General features: G+C 40.7%; 1 protein-coding gene across 2 annotated transcripts in view; it reads left to right on the top strand.

The window, feature by feature from the left end:
* Positions 1-7,684, top strand: part of Cdc14a (cell division cycle 14A) — a 149,879-nt gene extending 142,195 nt beyond the window's left edge. For both annotated transcript variants that reach the window (XM_057793841.1, XM_057793840.1), the window contains one exon: positions 5,555-7,684. In XM_057793841.1, the coding sequence (XP_057649824.1) occupies positions 5,555-5,584 (30 nt within the window). In that variant the 3' untranslated portion in view covers positions 5,585-7,684. The remainder of the gene's footprint in view (positions 1-5,554) is intronic.
* The last annotated feature ends 6,183 nt before the right edge of the window (positions 7,685-13,867 follow it).

Genomic DNA, 13,867 nt, shown 5'->3' with positions numbered 1-13,867 from the left:
AAGCTCCACAATATGGGGAGTGCCTAGTCAGTCGTATCGAACTGAAAGTCGGGTACTATCTGTGCTCATACTAAAAAGCAGATGAGCCTAGAAGGTCACATACCCCTGTTAGCCTTGCTCATGTATGAAACACTAGTCAAAAGAAAACCAAGTTTTCAGTTTAACATTAATATACAGCAATCTGGAAGCTGCCTATTTTTTGGGGGAGGAATATGGCTTTATTAAGGTAGACAATAAATTTGAAATGAGCTTGCATCAATATAATTTTGGTGTTCGAATGAACTGAAAACACTCATGTCATGGTTGACTTAGTCAAGCAGGGTGTCAACAATCTGTCATCTAACAATTGAACTCTTTGTGATTGTCGAAAAGCCTATATTAAATTCTTCCAGAAAAGAAGACTCTATTAAAAGCCATGTAGGAAGGTAAAAGAATATTTTACATCATGTTTTAATTAGCCAGAATTGTCGTGTTACATCTCGGGGCTCTTGGAATACATAAAGGACACAAGGAAAATGTATATACCCTTTTCAAAGCCAATTTTATCACAGCACTTTAGGCTTTTTGTGTTGACATGGTGACCACAAAGCCTTCTCCAGTGGTGTTTCGACTACAACCCCCGAAAAGTTTGCATTGCATCGCTGGAAATGATCTCTTTAAAGTGTGGAGAAGCCACATTTGTGGAAATATGTATCGGTGTGCACATTCTGTGTGTTAATTCCTAAGCAGTATAAAAAGGCTCAAGTGATCATAGAGACATGAAAAGGATATAAGAGGGGAACATGAAGGGAGCTGTAGATTAAAATTCCCCTGGTGTTCACTTGTTCAATACTTTGTATGCAAGAGTATAAAATAAAACCCCCTATTACCAAATGTGTAGTTATCTTAATTACCTAAAATGTTAAACTAAACTCCTTTCTTTGCTTTGTTTTTGGCTCTATAGTTGGAATTCATACTGGGGATAACAAACAGACCAGGTTTTTCTTTCTTAAGAGACTCGGAGAAATAGATAAATAGAAATTCAGAGTAGCAAAAGGGCCACAGAGAAAGGCTCTGACTTCCCGGGAGCTAACCGTGAGAGCATTTGTAGAAATCACTGGAGCAGGAGATACCTCCTTACCTATCTACTGTCAAGGTGCTAATCTATCATTTTCTTATTTGTTGCTTTTGGCAGACAGCTTATGGCTGTATTTACTCTCTGTACTGTAAGTATATCTATAATTATGAGACATTTTTCTGCCACAGCTAAGTAGTTGGGTTGTTTAAGAAAGCAACGCCTCCCCCCCTCCAGAAGTGCTGAAACTTTAAAGTTAATATGTACATCTGCCAAAACAGATTAGAAACAAGTTTCCAGAACAGAACAAGCAGTCTTGATCTCTTTACCTAACACTTTGTTTTATATCAAACCTTCCCTACTTTCAGGGAATGAGATTCCTGGGTGGAAGCTCGTATTTTGACATAAAAACACTTTGAGGCTGAAAATGTCAAGCAATTAATTTTAACCTTGTTTCCCAGGTCGAACATTGCTGCATTATTTTATGGTATACATACTCGAACAATGCCATGTATTCATAATAGACTTGATCTAGTCTGAGAGCCTCATAGAACTTACTGATCAAATGAGCTCCAGATTAAATGTCAGTTATATAAAACACTTGTGAGCATAAAATAATTTTTATACTTCAGGTCTCATGACCACCTCCATTATCTTCATCATTATCTTTATTTATTTTTGAGACAATGGCATTGACACATGGAAGCATCAAAAATGCTGAGCAAACAGAATTAAACCATTATTTAGCCAGAATACTCCAAGTATGGATTTGCTTTTGAGATAGGGTCTCTCTGTGTTGTCCTGGCTGTTGTGGAACTCACTGTGTAGGTCAGGCTTTCCTCTAATTCACGGAGATTCTCCTGCCTCTGCCTCCCTGATTCTGAGATTAAAGGCGTGGGCCACCACATCTGGCCATGGGAATGTTTTTATGATTCCTTTTTTATTCAGTTCTGACTATCTCCTTTAATGTGATACATGTAATATCTGTTTTAATTTATATAACTGTGCTCTTATCAAGGTGAAAGAGCCTGCTAGCTGGAAGAGGTAGTGATTACAGGATAAATGTTTGCCAGGCTCCCAGGCTTCAGACTCCATCATGGACTAGTTGAGCAATCTGGGGCAAATAACTTCACTGCTGTGTGCCACAGTTTCCTCATCTGGGAAACGGGCAGTATGAAGCATTTATTGAGTAAATACATAAAAGATGTCTAAACTGTGTCTGACGTATAGAAAAGTATTAGTGAACATCTCAGAATAGATGGCCAGCCAAGTAATGTATTCGATTTATTAAGAACTCCAAATGGTTTCTTCTTCATCTGGTTTAGTAAAGTTAATAGTAATTATAGTGCTTTTCAGATACAAAGTACATTTTTATTATAAAAATTAAAACTCTAATAGTTGGCTACTATCTTTGCTACATTAATACTGGTTGAACATCTCTCATCTGAAATGATTTTGAATTTTATTTGCATACACACACATATACACACATATCCATATCCATATTTATGCTTACTGGGGTCTGCATATGACTGGATTATGTTTGCTCTACAGCTTACGGATATAGTGTGAAGGTAATACCATGCACTTTTGATGTCGTTTGTTTCTTGTGCCTGTAGGTTGACTTCCCCACCATATGAGGCCCCTGTAGAGTTGTTGCTTCTGTTTAGTCAGTTGTAGATTTTGAAGTCTTTTGGAATTTGACTCGCACTTCTGCGACATACAGACAGTTGGAAGACATTCTGTACAGGTGGTTGTCCTGCAGGTACAAGAAGCCTGAAGTCATGCTTTGCTATGGTGTGCATTTAATTAAACTAGCAACCGAGGAGACTTTAGGCATCCACCATCTGTGCCGAGATCCCACTGCAGTGTACAGGAAACTTTTCTTCAAGGTCTCCGTGGCGGAGCACAGGGGGACCCGAGAGCGCGTGAACCTGATCTCATTCCGCAGGCACCCAGTGCTTAGGAATCTATTGTTTACCACCGTACACTGCTCCTCCTCTAGAGAAAGGGCCTTGGAAGCATTAGCTGCGATTTCTTGAAGTCAGCGTGTTTTGTAGACTCTGTCCGGTGTTTCTCGTTCCCTTTTAGTCTTTTTCATTAAGGAGTTTTATTTTTAGACTAAGAATAAAAGGAAATTAATTTCTTACAAAACACTGAAGTTGCAGTAACTCGCTAAACACACTTTTACTGATCTTTTATTGTATTCTTTTAGCTTTCCCTTCTACCCTATGAAGAAAGAAACCGTGGAATATTATCTGTTCCGAGAACCTTAGCATTGCATTTTCCTCCTGCTCTGACTAATATTTCTATAATTGTTTGTTGAACAAATGAATTGGCAGGACCAAAGGTCCCGCTTTGGCCTAATTTGTTTACAAAGTTCTGCAGAGCCATTTCAGCAGCGTAAGAGAGCAAACTGGATGTGGAAACCACGAAGCAGGAGGGACCGTGGCAAACTATGTTTAAGGCTGGACTGAATCCCAGGGTCTGTGGGCCTTTGCTATACAAAAGCAGAAGCTTTAGTGGGGAGACCAGTGAATGCATACTACATGTGAGTAACAGAAATCGGAGGTATTCTAAATTATTTCCGCTTTCCAGATCAGGGAGTTAGGAAATGAAAACTATAAATACACACCTGGGTTCACGACATGCACCTGATGATGTCTGAAGGAACTGGGAACTGACGAAGCCTGGAGTCTCTAGGAGGAGTTTGCCAGCGTAACTGTGCTGTTGTAACTTTGGAAGCCATTTAAGGAGCCCTAATTTCTGTTGGTGAGAGTGCTGGCAACTTTTCTAATCGGAGCAAAAGCCCAAGTTGAACGTTCTGGAATGCACAGGGTCTGGAATGCACAGGTGTGGTGTCCTTGCTGCCAGGGAGACACTTCACTGGCTGTGCCTCTGACTTTGAAGTTTCCAGACTTTAGGAGATGCAGGGGATGCAGGGCGGGGTGAGCAGTTTGGGCAATGATTACCAATATAGCTACTGCTCAGCACGTGGGTTTGATAACATTAGCCCACCCCACAGGACATTCCCTCTGTGGGATCATCACTTATAGTATGTTGCTTAGTTCTTATCGTCTCCCTTCTCATTTGAAGCTTTACTATAAGTCAAATCTAAGATAAATCAGCCTGCAAAGACCCTTTTCCCTTCTCCAAGAGTGCTCGACGCTAGGCCTCTTTCGGCCCCGAGAGCCATCCCTCTTCCTTTTCCTCTTGTTCTTTGCTGGTGGTACACAGTGTTCACTTTAGACCGTGCATATCACTCTCTTGTTAAATAAATATCTCCACCTTTATTTCCTGTGTTATGTCAGCGGGCTTCACCTTTTGTGAATAAGGATCATAACTGCCAACTTGGGTTAAAAATATTTAGTAAATGGCTATTGATGCAGAATAAAGTTTCGTGGGACTTTGAGATGAACAGTTAGCTTTATGTTTTCATAAATTCTTTGGAAGCTCTGTGTGTGTGTGTGTGTGTGTGTGCGCGTGCGCGCATGCATACACGTGCATTACTGATAGCTGTATCATCACCAAACTGGACCAGTCTTGAAATTAGTAAGATCTATTAATAAAACACTCCTGTTAACAAAAGGCTGCAGTTCAGATTGAAAAAGTATTCCGAGAAAAGAAAGAATCTTGCAGAGAACCACGTAGGCTTTGTTGCTGTAGGCATTTGATGAGAGGAACCGTGCAAAGGGCTCGTACTGCTCAGAACCGATCTGTCTCCTCTGTGTCACCACCATGTGCTACTCAGAAACAACTTTGGTGAGCGTCCTGCTGCTTTTAGACGTTTCCTGATTGTGTCTGCTGTCCTGGCATTCTGACGCGTGCCCCTCACGCCCCTCTTATGTCAGTGTCCCTGTTGCTGCGGAAGGATTTGTTTTGTTCATTTCTGCTCACCTGCTGTACAGCTGTCACAGGACCCTTGTGCTTGCCGTGCCTTTGGGTCCTCAGATGAGATTCCAAAGCCACTTGTGCTTTGTGTTCCCACAATGGAAAAGATTTATAAGGTATTTACTAAACTCAGGTGTTCTTAAGGACCGTCTTTAAGTGGCTGCTAATTCTGTTTGATAAGCATGTCCATGCCACTTATGTGTATTAAGTTAAAAAAAATCCAAAGTTTGTTCTAACAGCTCTCAATTAGTTACAACTATCATTTAATATTTCTGAGTCAGAGTCAGTATTATTACACTAAGGCTCAAGAATCAAATCAAAGCAAAGGCTACACCTTTACTTTCAATTATTTATTACTTGGTTGTAATCACGATGAAACATGATTAAATCTTTTGAAATAGAAAATGTTCTAACAGCTCCTTTACCTAACCAAATGTCTTGCTTTCTTAGGAGAAGTGCTCCTTCCTCTCTCCTTTGCTTTCTTAGTTCATTTCACGTGTCTTTTACATAATAGACCTGAACTGCCTTGTGTTGAAGGAGGAGGTTGGAGGACGTTTTAGCAGCTTTACGTGCGATGGTTAACCTCAGCTTGTGTCTCTCCCTACACAGTCCCTTCAGTCTGAATATGTTCATTACTAAGGCCTTGCCACTCCAGCGAAGGCGGTTCCGTTCTTACACATCTGGACGCGCAATGCGGAGGGGAACAGCTGCTTGCCCGGAGGATGTCCTTCTCTTCTGACCCTAGAGAGTGTTAAACACAGCGCCGTTGAGAGACTTGAGACCAGAGCACTGGCTAACGACTACTATAAATGCACTGTAATGATCTTAATGGAGGTGTCCTCACTTGTAAAGACAGTTTTCATGTTGAATTTGGTATTTTTCAAAGGTTATTTTTAATGTATTTCAGTAATGCATTTGTTACTGCATTTACATGTACAGTGTTACATTATATATGTATCGTGAACTTTATAAAAGACTATTTTGATAATTTTATAAGTATATAAAATTATGTAAAAGCTAGACTATATTTTGACTTAGACTTTTCCTGCTATTTGCTACCAAAAAACTGTATTTTAAATTTGTTTGGCTTTAGTATGGCTTTGTCTATGATGAGTAAAGAATTCTTCCTTACTGAGCGGAAGGAGGGAGCACCTTTTTAGAAAGTGACTTTAAGGCTCCCCCTGTGAGTTCAGAAGATCAGAACATTCTCTGCTGAGTCTGCCTGAACTGGAGCTCATCCAAATTTGTCTCTACCAAGAGTGGCGTTGTTTGGTAGGGTTTATTTAGGAAAAAACTTTCCCCCTTTGTTTTGTTCTTCAACTGTTTGAGTAGGAGGCTTAAAAAGAAAAACAAAAACAAAAAACAAAACAAAATGACAAAACTTTACCATCTCTTTAAGACCAGAAATCGCTGTGAGTCTCTCCTAAAAGCATGACTTTTTTTCCTCTATGAAATGGCAGAACATTCCAAATGCTTTATTTTCTTTCCTCCTCTCATGAGTGCTTTTTAAAAAAAAATGCCTTAAACCATGTATTTTGCTTATACCTCCTTGTAAATATGCAAAGGAAGGATACGGATTTTAAGAAGCATGCCTACGGTTTGTGAGAACACTCTCAGTTAATGTACAGTAATGCTGTTAAAGACCAAAAAGCACTTCAGGAGAGCTAACAACTCCGAACATTCTGCTTGGGGTACGAGGTGATCATTGCATGGTCTGATGTCAGTTTCAAAGCAATGAAGGAATAAACCGAAGAAAATGCTGCTAAGTCAATCTGTACACTAAAGGAGATAGATTAATGGAGCATACTCCTCATGTCTAGACACGGGTCTGCCTAGAACCGGATGTCAAAGTGAAAGGGCCCCCGAGGGTACGTCCAGCCCTTTCATGCGAGTATTGATTCCTTATTTGTTTCCTGAACTCTATGGGCTTCTTGTCTCTATGAGATAGGGAGCCTTAGATACTGATTCTCTTCCAGGCTGCTTGAGAATGGGCAAGGGCTAGTTAAACTGATCATGCAAAGTGTTGAGTTATTTATGATGTATTTATTAGGAGGGGGTATCTTCAGACTAGTATATGTGCTTCAGCAAGATACCTTGTTCACCTTTTACACTTTTTAAAAGGCATTGGAATGAATGTTTGACTCAGGTTTGTTGACATCATTTCCCATGACTGCAGTACCAAATAATTGCACTCACCTGATGGAAAGTTGAGTTATATGTTTTTAGAATCAAAAAAACAGAGGAATTAAATTGTTTATCTTTTCTAAAGTTGAAAAGTAGAATATTTTATTATGAGTTATTATTTTAAAAAGTTGGTTCGTTGTATAGGAAGAGAATACTATTTCTTTCAAATTCTCATTGAAAAGTGGTTGCAGCAGCATTTGAGATGTGGGTGAAGAGAGCTGTGCTATCGTTTTTAGTTGTTCCATGAACACCAAGGAGTGCAGCTACTAAAATGATTGTAAAGTTGACTCCTGTAAATTTTCCATAATTACGTGTGTATATACGTCATATGTATCTACATGTGTATGTCTTAAGTTATTTATACACATGAACATACATAAGGCACACCAAGAAGGGGGTGTATATACTATAGAGATTATATAGCAGAGAGATTCTCCACTTATAATAAAAATGGTTTGCCATGTATTTTGTTATGAATAGTTTGTCTCCCAGAGGATATTTTGTTCTATTTTGAAGTGTAGAAGAATACACTGCTAATAAATAAAAGTTTTACGCAATTTACTCCCGGACATTCATCATTTCGATTTTGAGTTCTCGGGTCCTTAAGTCTCTTTGACTCCACATGGTTGGCTCTCTGTGGCTCCCTTGGGCTCAGAATTCTTGATTTTCAGTTATTTTTATCTTGTATTGCTATCCTTATGCTGTTCCTGATGCACAAGACCACACTTTCAAAGCAACCTTGTTCTTTGGATCTCACTGACATCAGAGACGATTGGGTTCCTCTTCTCTCCCTACAGCTCTGAATTGTGCTGTTAACACAATACCACTAGGGACCCAAGCTGTGCCTGCTGTGCCGTTTGCAGCTGTCGACGATGCTTGTGCAGTGTGCTGCACATCGGCTCCTTTTGGAGAAGAATGACCATTTTTCCTTTTCTTTATCTTTTTTTTTCATTTTACATACCAATCCAAGTTGCCCACTTCTCCTCTTCTTCTGCTCCCCCCAACCCCAACTGCATCTACCCCTCAGAGAGGGTAAACCTGGCCCATCACTTGATGTAGGACCAAGCCCCCTCACCATCCCCGTATCTAGACTGAGCAAGGTATCCCTCCATAGGGAACGGACTCCAAAAAACCAGTTCATGCACTAGGGATAACTCCTGGTCCCACTGCCAGTGACCCCACAAACTGCCTAAGCCACACAACTGTCACCCACACTTGGAGGATCTACTTTAGTTCTATGTAGATTCTCCCGCTTTCAGTCCAGAGTCAGTGAGCTCCTACTAGCTTGGACCAGCTGTCTCTGTGGGTTTCCGCATCGTGTTCTTGACCCCGTTGCTCATACAATCCCTTCTCCTTCTCTTCGACTGGATCCCAAGAGCTCGGCCCCAGTACTAGCTGTGGATCTCTGCATCTGCTTCCATCAATCACTGGATGAAGGTATTATGATCACAATTAGGGTAATCATCAATTTGATTACAGGGGAAGGTCAGTTCATGCACCCTCTACACTATTGCTAGGAGTCTTAGCTGTGGTCATCCTTGTGGGTTCCTGGAAGTTTCCATAGTATCAGGTTTCTCTCTAGCCCCATAATGGTTCCCTTTATCTCTTTCCTTGCTTGCCCTCTCTGTCCCTCCCCCAACTCAATCATGTTCTCCTCCCTCTTCCTGTCCCCCCTCTCCCCCTCCATGTTCCCAGTTTACTTAAGAGATCTTATCAATTTCCCCTTTCTAGGAGGACCCCTGCATGGAATCACCATTTTTCTTAAAGGAAAATTACAGAGCTAAATCAGATGAGCTATTATGGGACCCTTTCCAGAAAGCAGAAGGAACCCCTTTCCTGAGGATAGGAAGAGGGTTTTACATCTGCAGGGGTTGTTGTTGTTTTCCTCTTCTCAGTGCTGGAGTCCCCAGATTTCATGCTAAGCAGACTCTGCACCCTGCACTACAACCCCGGCTTGTGTCTAGAGTTGGGAATTTATAGTTAACTCATTCTCAGGCAGTGAGCGGAACAGCTGAGGTCAAAGGGGATGGCCTTTAGATTAGAGTTTTTTTTTTTTTTTTTATGAATCCATGGACCTGTTTCAAAGAGCAGAAAAAAGAATATTTGGTACAGCTTGAATTACTGTGAAAAGGAGGTTAAAATGAATGGAGTTAGCTCACCTCATCAAACTCTTCACCGACTGGTCATTGCGTTTATGTGACATCATTACACTTAGATCAGTTGGTAATGTTTTAAATCTGTGACCCAAATACAGTAGGAATATGGATTTACTAACAACAACAGCACACACACATACATATATTCCCTTTTTCTTTTTTGTATTTTTAAGACAGGGTTTCTCTGCGTAGCCTTGGCTATCCTGGAACTCACTCTGGAGACCAGGCTGGCCTTGAACTCAGAGATCCGCCTGTCTCTGCCTCCCGACTGCTGGGATTGTGCGCCACCACCGCCCGGCATATAACACACTTTTAAGACTGCTCTTATGCGCATGTTTCCTTTGGTCACATGTTCAGCCATTTCTGTGAAATGTTTCTCTGACGGTGCATGAATCCAACAGAACTCTAGTGTTGAAGGGCCTGGTGGTCCTCTTCCCAATGCATAGAAAAGCAAGAATTTGGTCACTGGGTATCTTTTCTGAAGATTAAATAGGAGTAGTTACAATTATGGAAAGATAGAATTGCATTGAAGGATTGAAATACTTTATTTACAAAGGGGTTGATTATAGAGGACAGCAACCATGACAGACAAGGAAAATGGAAAATAACGTATTAAGTTATTTTGAACTGAATTGAAATGTTAATATATTCCCACCTGGTTCCTCCTCTATGGACTGAATTATGATAATCAGATCAAGAGGGAGAAAAATGGCTTTTCTAGAGAATTTTAAACTTTTTTTTCTTTTGGTAAGTAGAAAGAATGACATTTAAAGCCAAATATACATCTTTTGGAGGGGCAGTTGGTTTTAAATGAACACTTCCACACCTGTGCCTTGTTTTAACTTACATATCACTGATATCAAGGCAAGTGACTTCACCGTTAGCTCTTTCTCCTGAGTTTTAAGCAAGTTGACCAAAACATGTTTGCGCAGTTAGACTTCACGGGAGAATGGGTAATGAGGCCTATTAATAGCTGTAGAAATGGCTACAAACACGTAAAACCTCGGAATAATTGCAGCTTGAAGCATTTATGCTAGATCTCCGGAACTGGGAAGAATGGAGATTATCCATCAAGTCTGTCTTCTTTATACTCTGACTCTTCTAAAGGATTCAGGGCAGGGCTTCAGCAGTTCCCTGCAGGAGAGAGCACTGGGGCTGGACGCCAATTCCCGAAACAGCTGGTACCAGGACTTAATGGTGAGATTACCAAGATATCTGTCATCCTTTCCTAATTCTAAACAAATTGAAAACACTCCTTTAGATCACTCCAGGATCCTTACTGAGATTTATGTGCTCAAAAATTTAAGAATTTTTCTTAAGCTAGATGATCCATTTTAACATTCAGAACCCCAAATAACTATAGAATAAAAAACTGAAAAAAAATCAAAACCAGAGACCATGATAGTACAATGACTATATATCATCTATATCTATCTATCTATCTATCTATCTATCTATCTATCTATCTATCTATCTATCTATCCATCCATCCATCCATCCATCCATCCATCCATCCATCCATCTATCTATCTATCTATCTATCTATCTATCTATCTATCATCTATCTACCATATCTATCTATCTATCTATCTATCTATCTATCTATCTATCTATCTATCTATCTATCTATCTATCATCTATCTATCTATCTATCTATCTATCTATCTATCATCTATCTACCATCTATCTCTCTCTCTCCACTTACCTACCTACCTACCTACCTACCTACCTACCTACCTACCTATCCATCTATCTATCTTTTTAATCTATCACCTATTTATCATCTCTTTACCTGTCTATTACCTAGTTGGCCTCTGAAAGGTATGCTGTAACTTTAATATAACTATAGCATTTCCTTTAAGAATTGGGAAGTCAGATAAAACCTGGAAGCATTGAAGCTCCAAAGATTCAGGACTAAAGGGCCTGCTCCCTGTTGTCTTCGTAGGATAAGGGGTGGAGCAGGACACCACATTCTGAAGTCTGGATTTCCTACAGGCAGAGAGCCTTTTACTATCATCACATACATTTTAAAAGTTCTAGTCATAGCCCACGAGGATCATTCTTGTTAGTTTTCCTTCAGTTCTGAGAAGATTTGATCCTCTTGAATTTGCCTATTGAACTTTGAGGCCGCTGTAACAAGGCACACATGTGGCCAACTGGGTTAGACAGGCCTGACCTGAGGAAAGATGTATTTCTCTTCCTCTTTCTTCCTCCATACCAGTCTTGGGCAATTCATCTTGGGCTTTTCATGCTACTTTTGATCTAGCTAGGAGTTCATGTCCCATTTAGATCGTGTGCCTTCCATGGCCAGAATGGAAGGACTTCCATGGCCCGTGAAAGGACTGTGATGACCCTCCCCACCCCACCCCCAGGGATTGTGACCCACAGGTTGAGAACCACTGTGTTAGAGCTGGGGTTAATGCTTTTCAAGTGCATAAATATGAAGCTTCAATGATTTCTCTATTGTTCACACACACACACACACAAACCAATAAACCACTGCCCAGTATCTCCATATTGCACTCATTTCAGGCCAAAGCAGTGTAGGGAAAACACATCCATATCTTTTTTTTTTAGAATTATCATTGGAGATGTGGCTCAGTGGAACAGCATTTACCCAGTCCATGCAAATAGAGGGAGAAAAGGTGTGTGTGTGTGTGTGTGTGTGAACTAGTCTAAAGATTTTGCTCACAATGTCTATTTCATTTTTTAAATAATCAAAAGAAATAAAGTATATTCATGTAATTTTAAAGCATTACCCTTTAAAAATATTAAAGGCAAAACTAATGGTTGCCGAAAGAGGCAACACAGAACACTTGAAAAAGATAAACTTAAAACTATAATAAGCATACAAGTGAAAAGAATGTATAGCTTAGCTACTATAGAGCTGTCAAGCGGGATGTGCTGCCTGGCTCACAGCAACTACATTGTTAAAAGTACTCCCAGGCTTTTCTGCTTTGCCAAGTCCCCAGTGTCAGACTGGCCACCCAACAAAGGGAGTCTCACTCAGAGACAGGTTTATTATTCTTGTTCTGTTGGGGCTCTGACTCACAAGACCAGTCCAGCCATCACCCAAGAGCAGGCAGTGTGGAAGGCCTGTGGACATTTGCCAGTTTTTTTTCCTCCCCCATGGTTGTTAATCATATTAATTTAAAAAAATATTTAAATTTTACTTTTTTATATTTTAATTTTTATTTTATTTCATGTGTATGAGTGTTTTGCCTACATGTATGTCTGTGCACCACATGCCTGCCTGGCATCCACAGAGGCCAGAGAGGGTATCAGATCCCCTGGGACTGGGGTTGCCATGTGAGTCACCATGGGTGCTGGGGACCACAGCCAGGTCCTCTGGAAGAGCAACAAGTGCTCTTAACGGCTGAGCCATCTCTATAAGCTCTATTTAATTTTTTTTTTTTTTTTTTTTTTTTTTTTGGTTTTTCGAGACAGGGTTTCTCTGTGGTTTTGGAGCCTGTCCTGGAACTAGCTCTTGTAGACCAGACTGGTCTCGAACTCACAGAGATCCGCCTGCCTCTGCCTCCCGAGTGCTGGGATTAAAGGCGAGCGCCACCACCGCCCGGCTCTATTTATTTTTTTAAACCAAGTCTTTAAAAGGTGTTTTTAAATTTCGAGCCATTTTTATCCATGTATCTCCTCATCCTCTCACTACAGTGCCCAAAGCAGCTCCGAGAAGGATTTATTTAGGTTCATGGTTCGAGGGTGTGGCTCATCATGAAGGGAGGGCACAGTGGCAGGGATGGTCTGAGATGGGTGTCTGCTTGCCCACCTCAGAGATGGGACAGGAAGAGATGCTGGGCTATAAACCTCATGGCCTGTACTGCATGGATGTATTTCCTCTAGTTAGGTCTCAAGTCCTATATATATTAGGACCTCTCAGAACAGGGCTGTCCTGCGGGGAATCCAGTATTCAAACATATGGGCCCATGAAGACAATTTACATACAAATCTTTTTTTAACATGGTAAATATTTTTAATAATAAAATATATGATAAAACAAACCCCAAAACTTTGGGATTGGGCAAAATAAACAAACAGAAGGAAAAGAGCCCAAGAGAAGGCACAAGAATCAGAGACCCAGTCAATCAGAGACCTCAGGAGTCCCATGTATACACTAAACTGGAAGCTATAATATATTCACAGAGGACCTGATATCCACCCGGTGCTTCAGTCTCTGTGAGCCTGTAAGGAGCTATGATCATGCTGATTTAGACTGAGTCCTGTTCTCTGGGTGTCCTCCATCCCCTCTGGCTCTTAAATTCTTTACCCCACCCCACCAGGGGTTCCCTGAGACCTGAGGAGCAGGGTTTGATGGAGCTGCCCACTGGGGCAGAGTATTCCAAGGTCTCTCACTCTGCACGTCTGCTTGTGGGGTTTTGTATTTGTACTGCTGCAGGAGGAAGCTTCTCGCCTCGTGACTGAGCAAAGCCTACAAGTACAGCAGAATGTCATTGGGAGTCATTTGTTCGTGACTTTGTTTTGTTTTGTTTTTAGAGGAGTAGTATTTGGTTTTACCTAGGTAAGTCAGCTGTCTATCTTTTCCCCAATTATGTTTTTAGTTATATGT

The sequence above is a fragment of the Chionomys nivalis genome, chromosome 18 (genome assembly GCF_950005125.1).
Source record: "Chionomys nivalis chromosome 18, mChiNiv1.1, whole genome shotgun sequence".
NCBI classification, from domain to species: domain Eukaryota; kingdom Metazoa; phylum Chordata; class Mammalia; order Rodentia; family Cricetidae; genus Chionomys; species Chionomys nivalis.
Note: the sequence above shows the minus strand (reverse complement) of the source record. Positions and strands in the feature narration are given on the sequence as shown.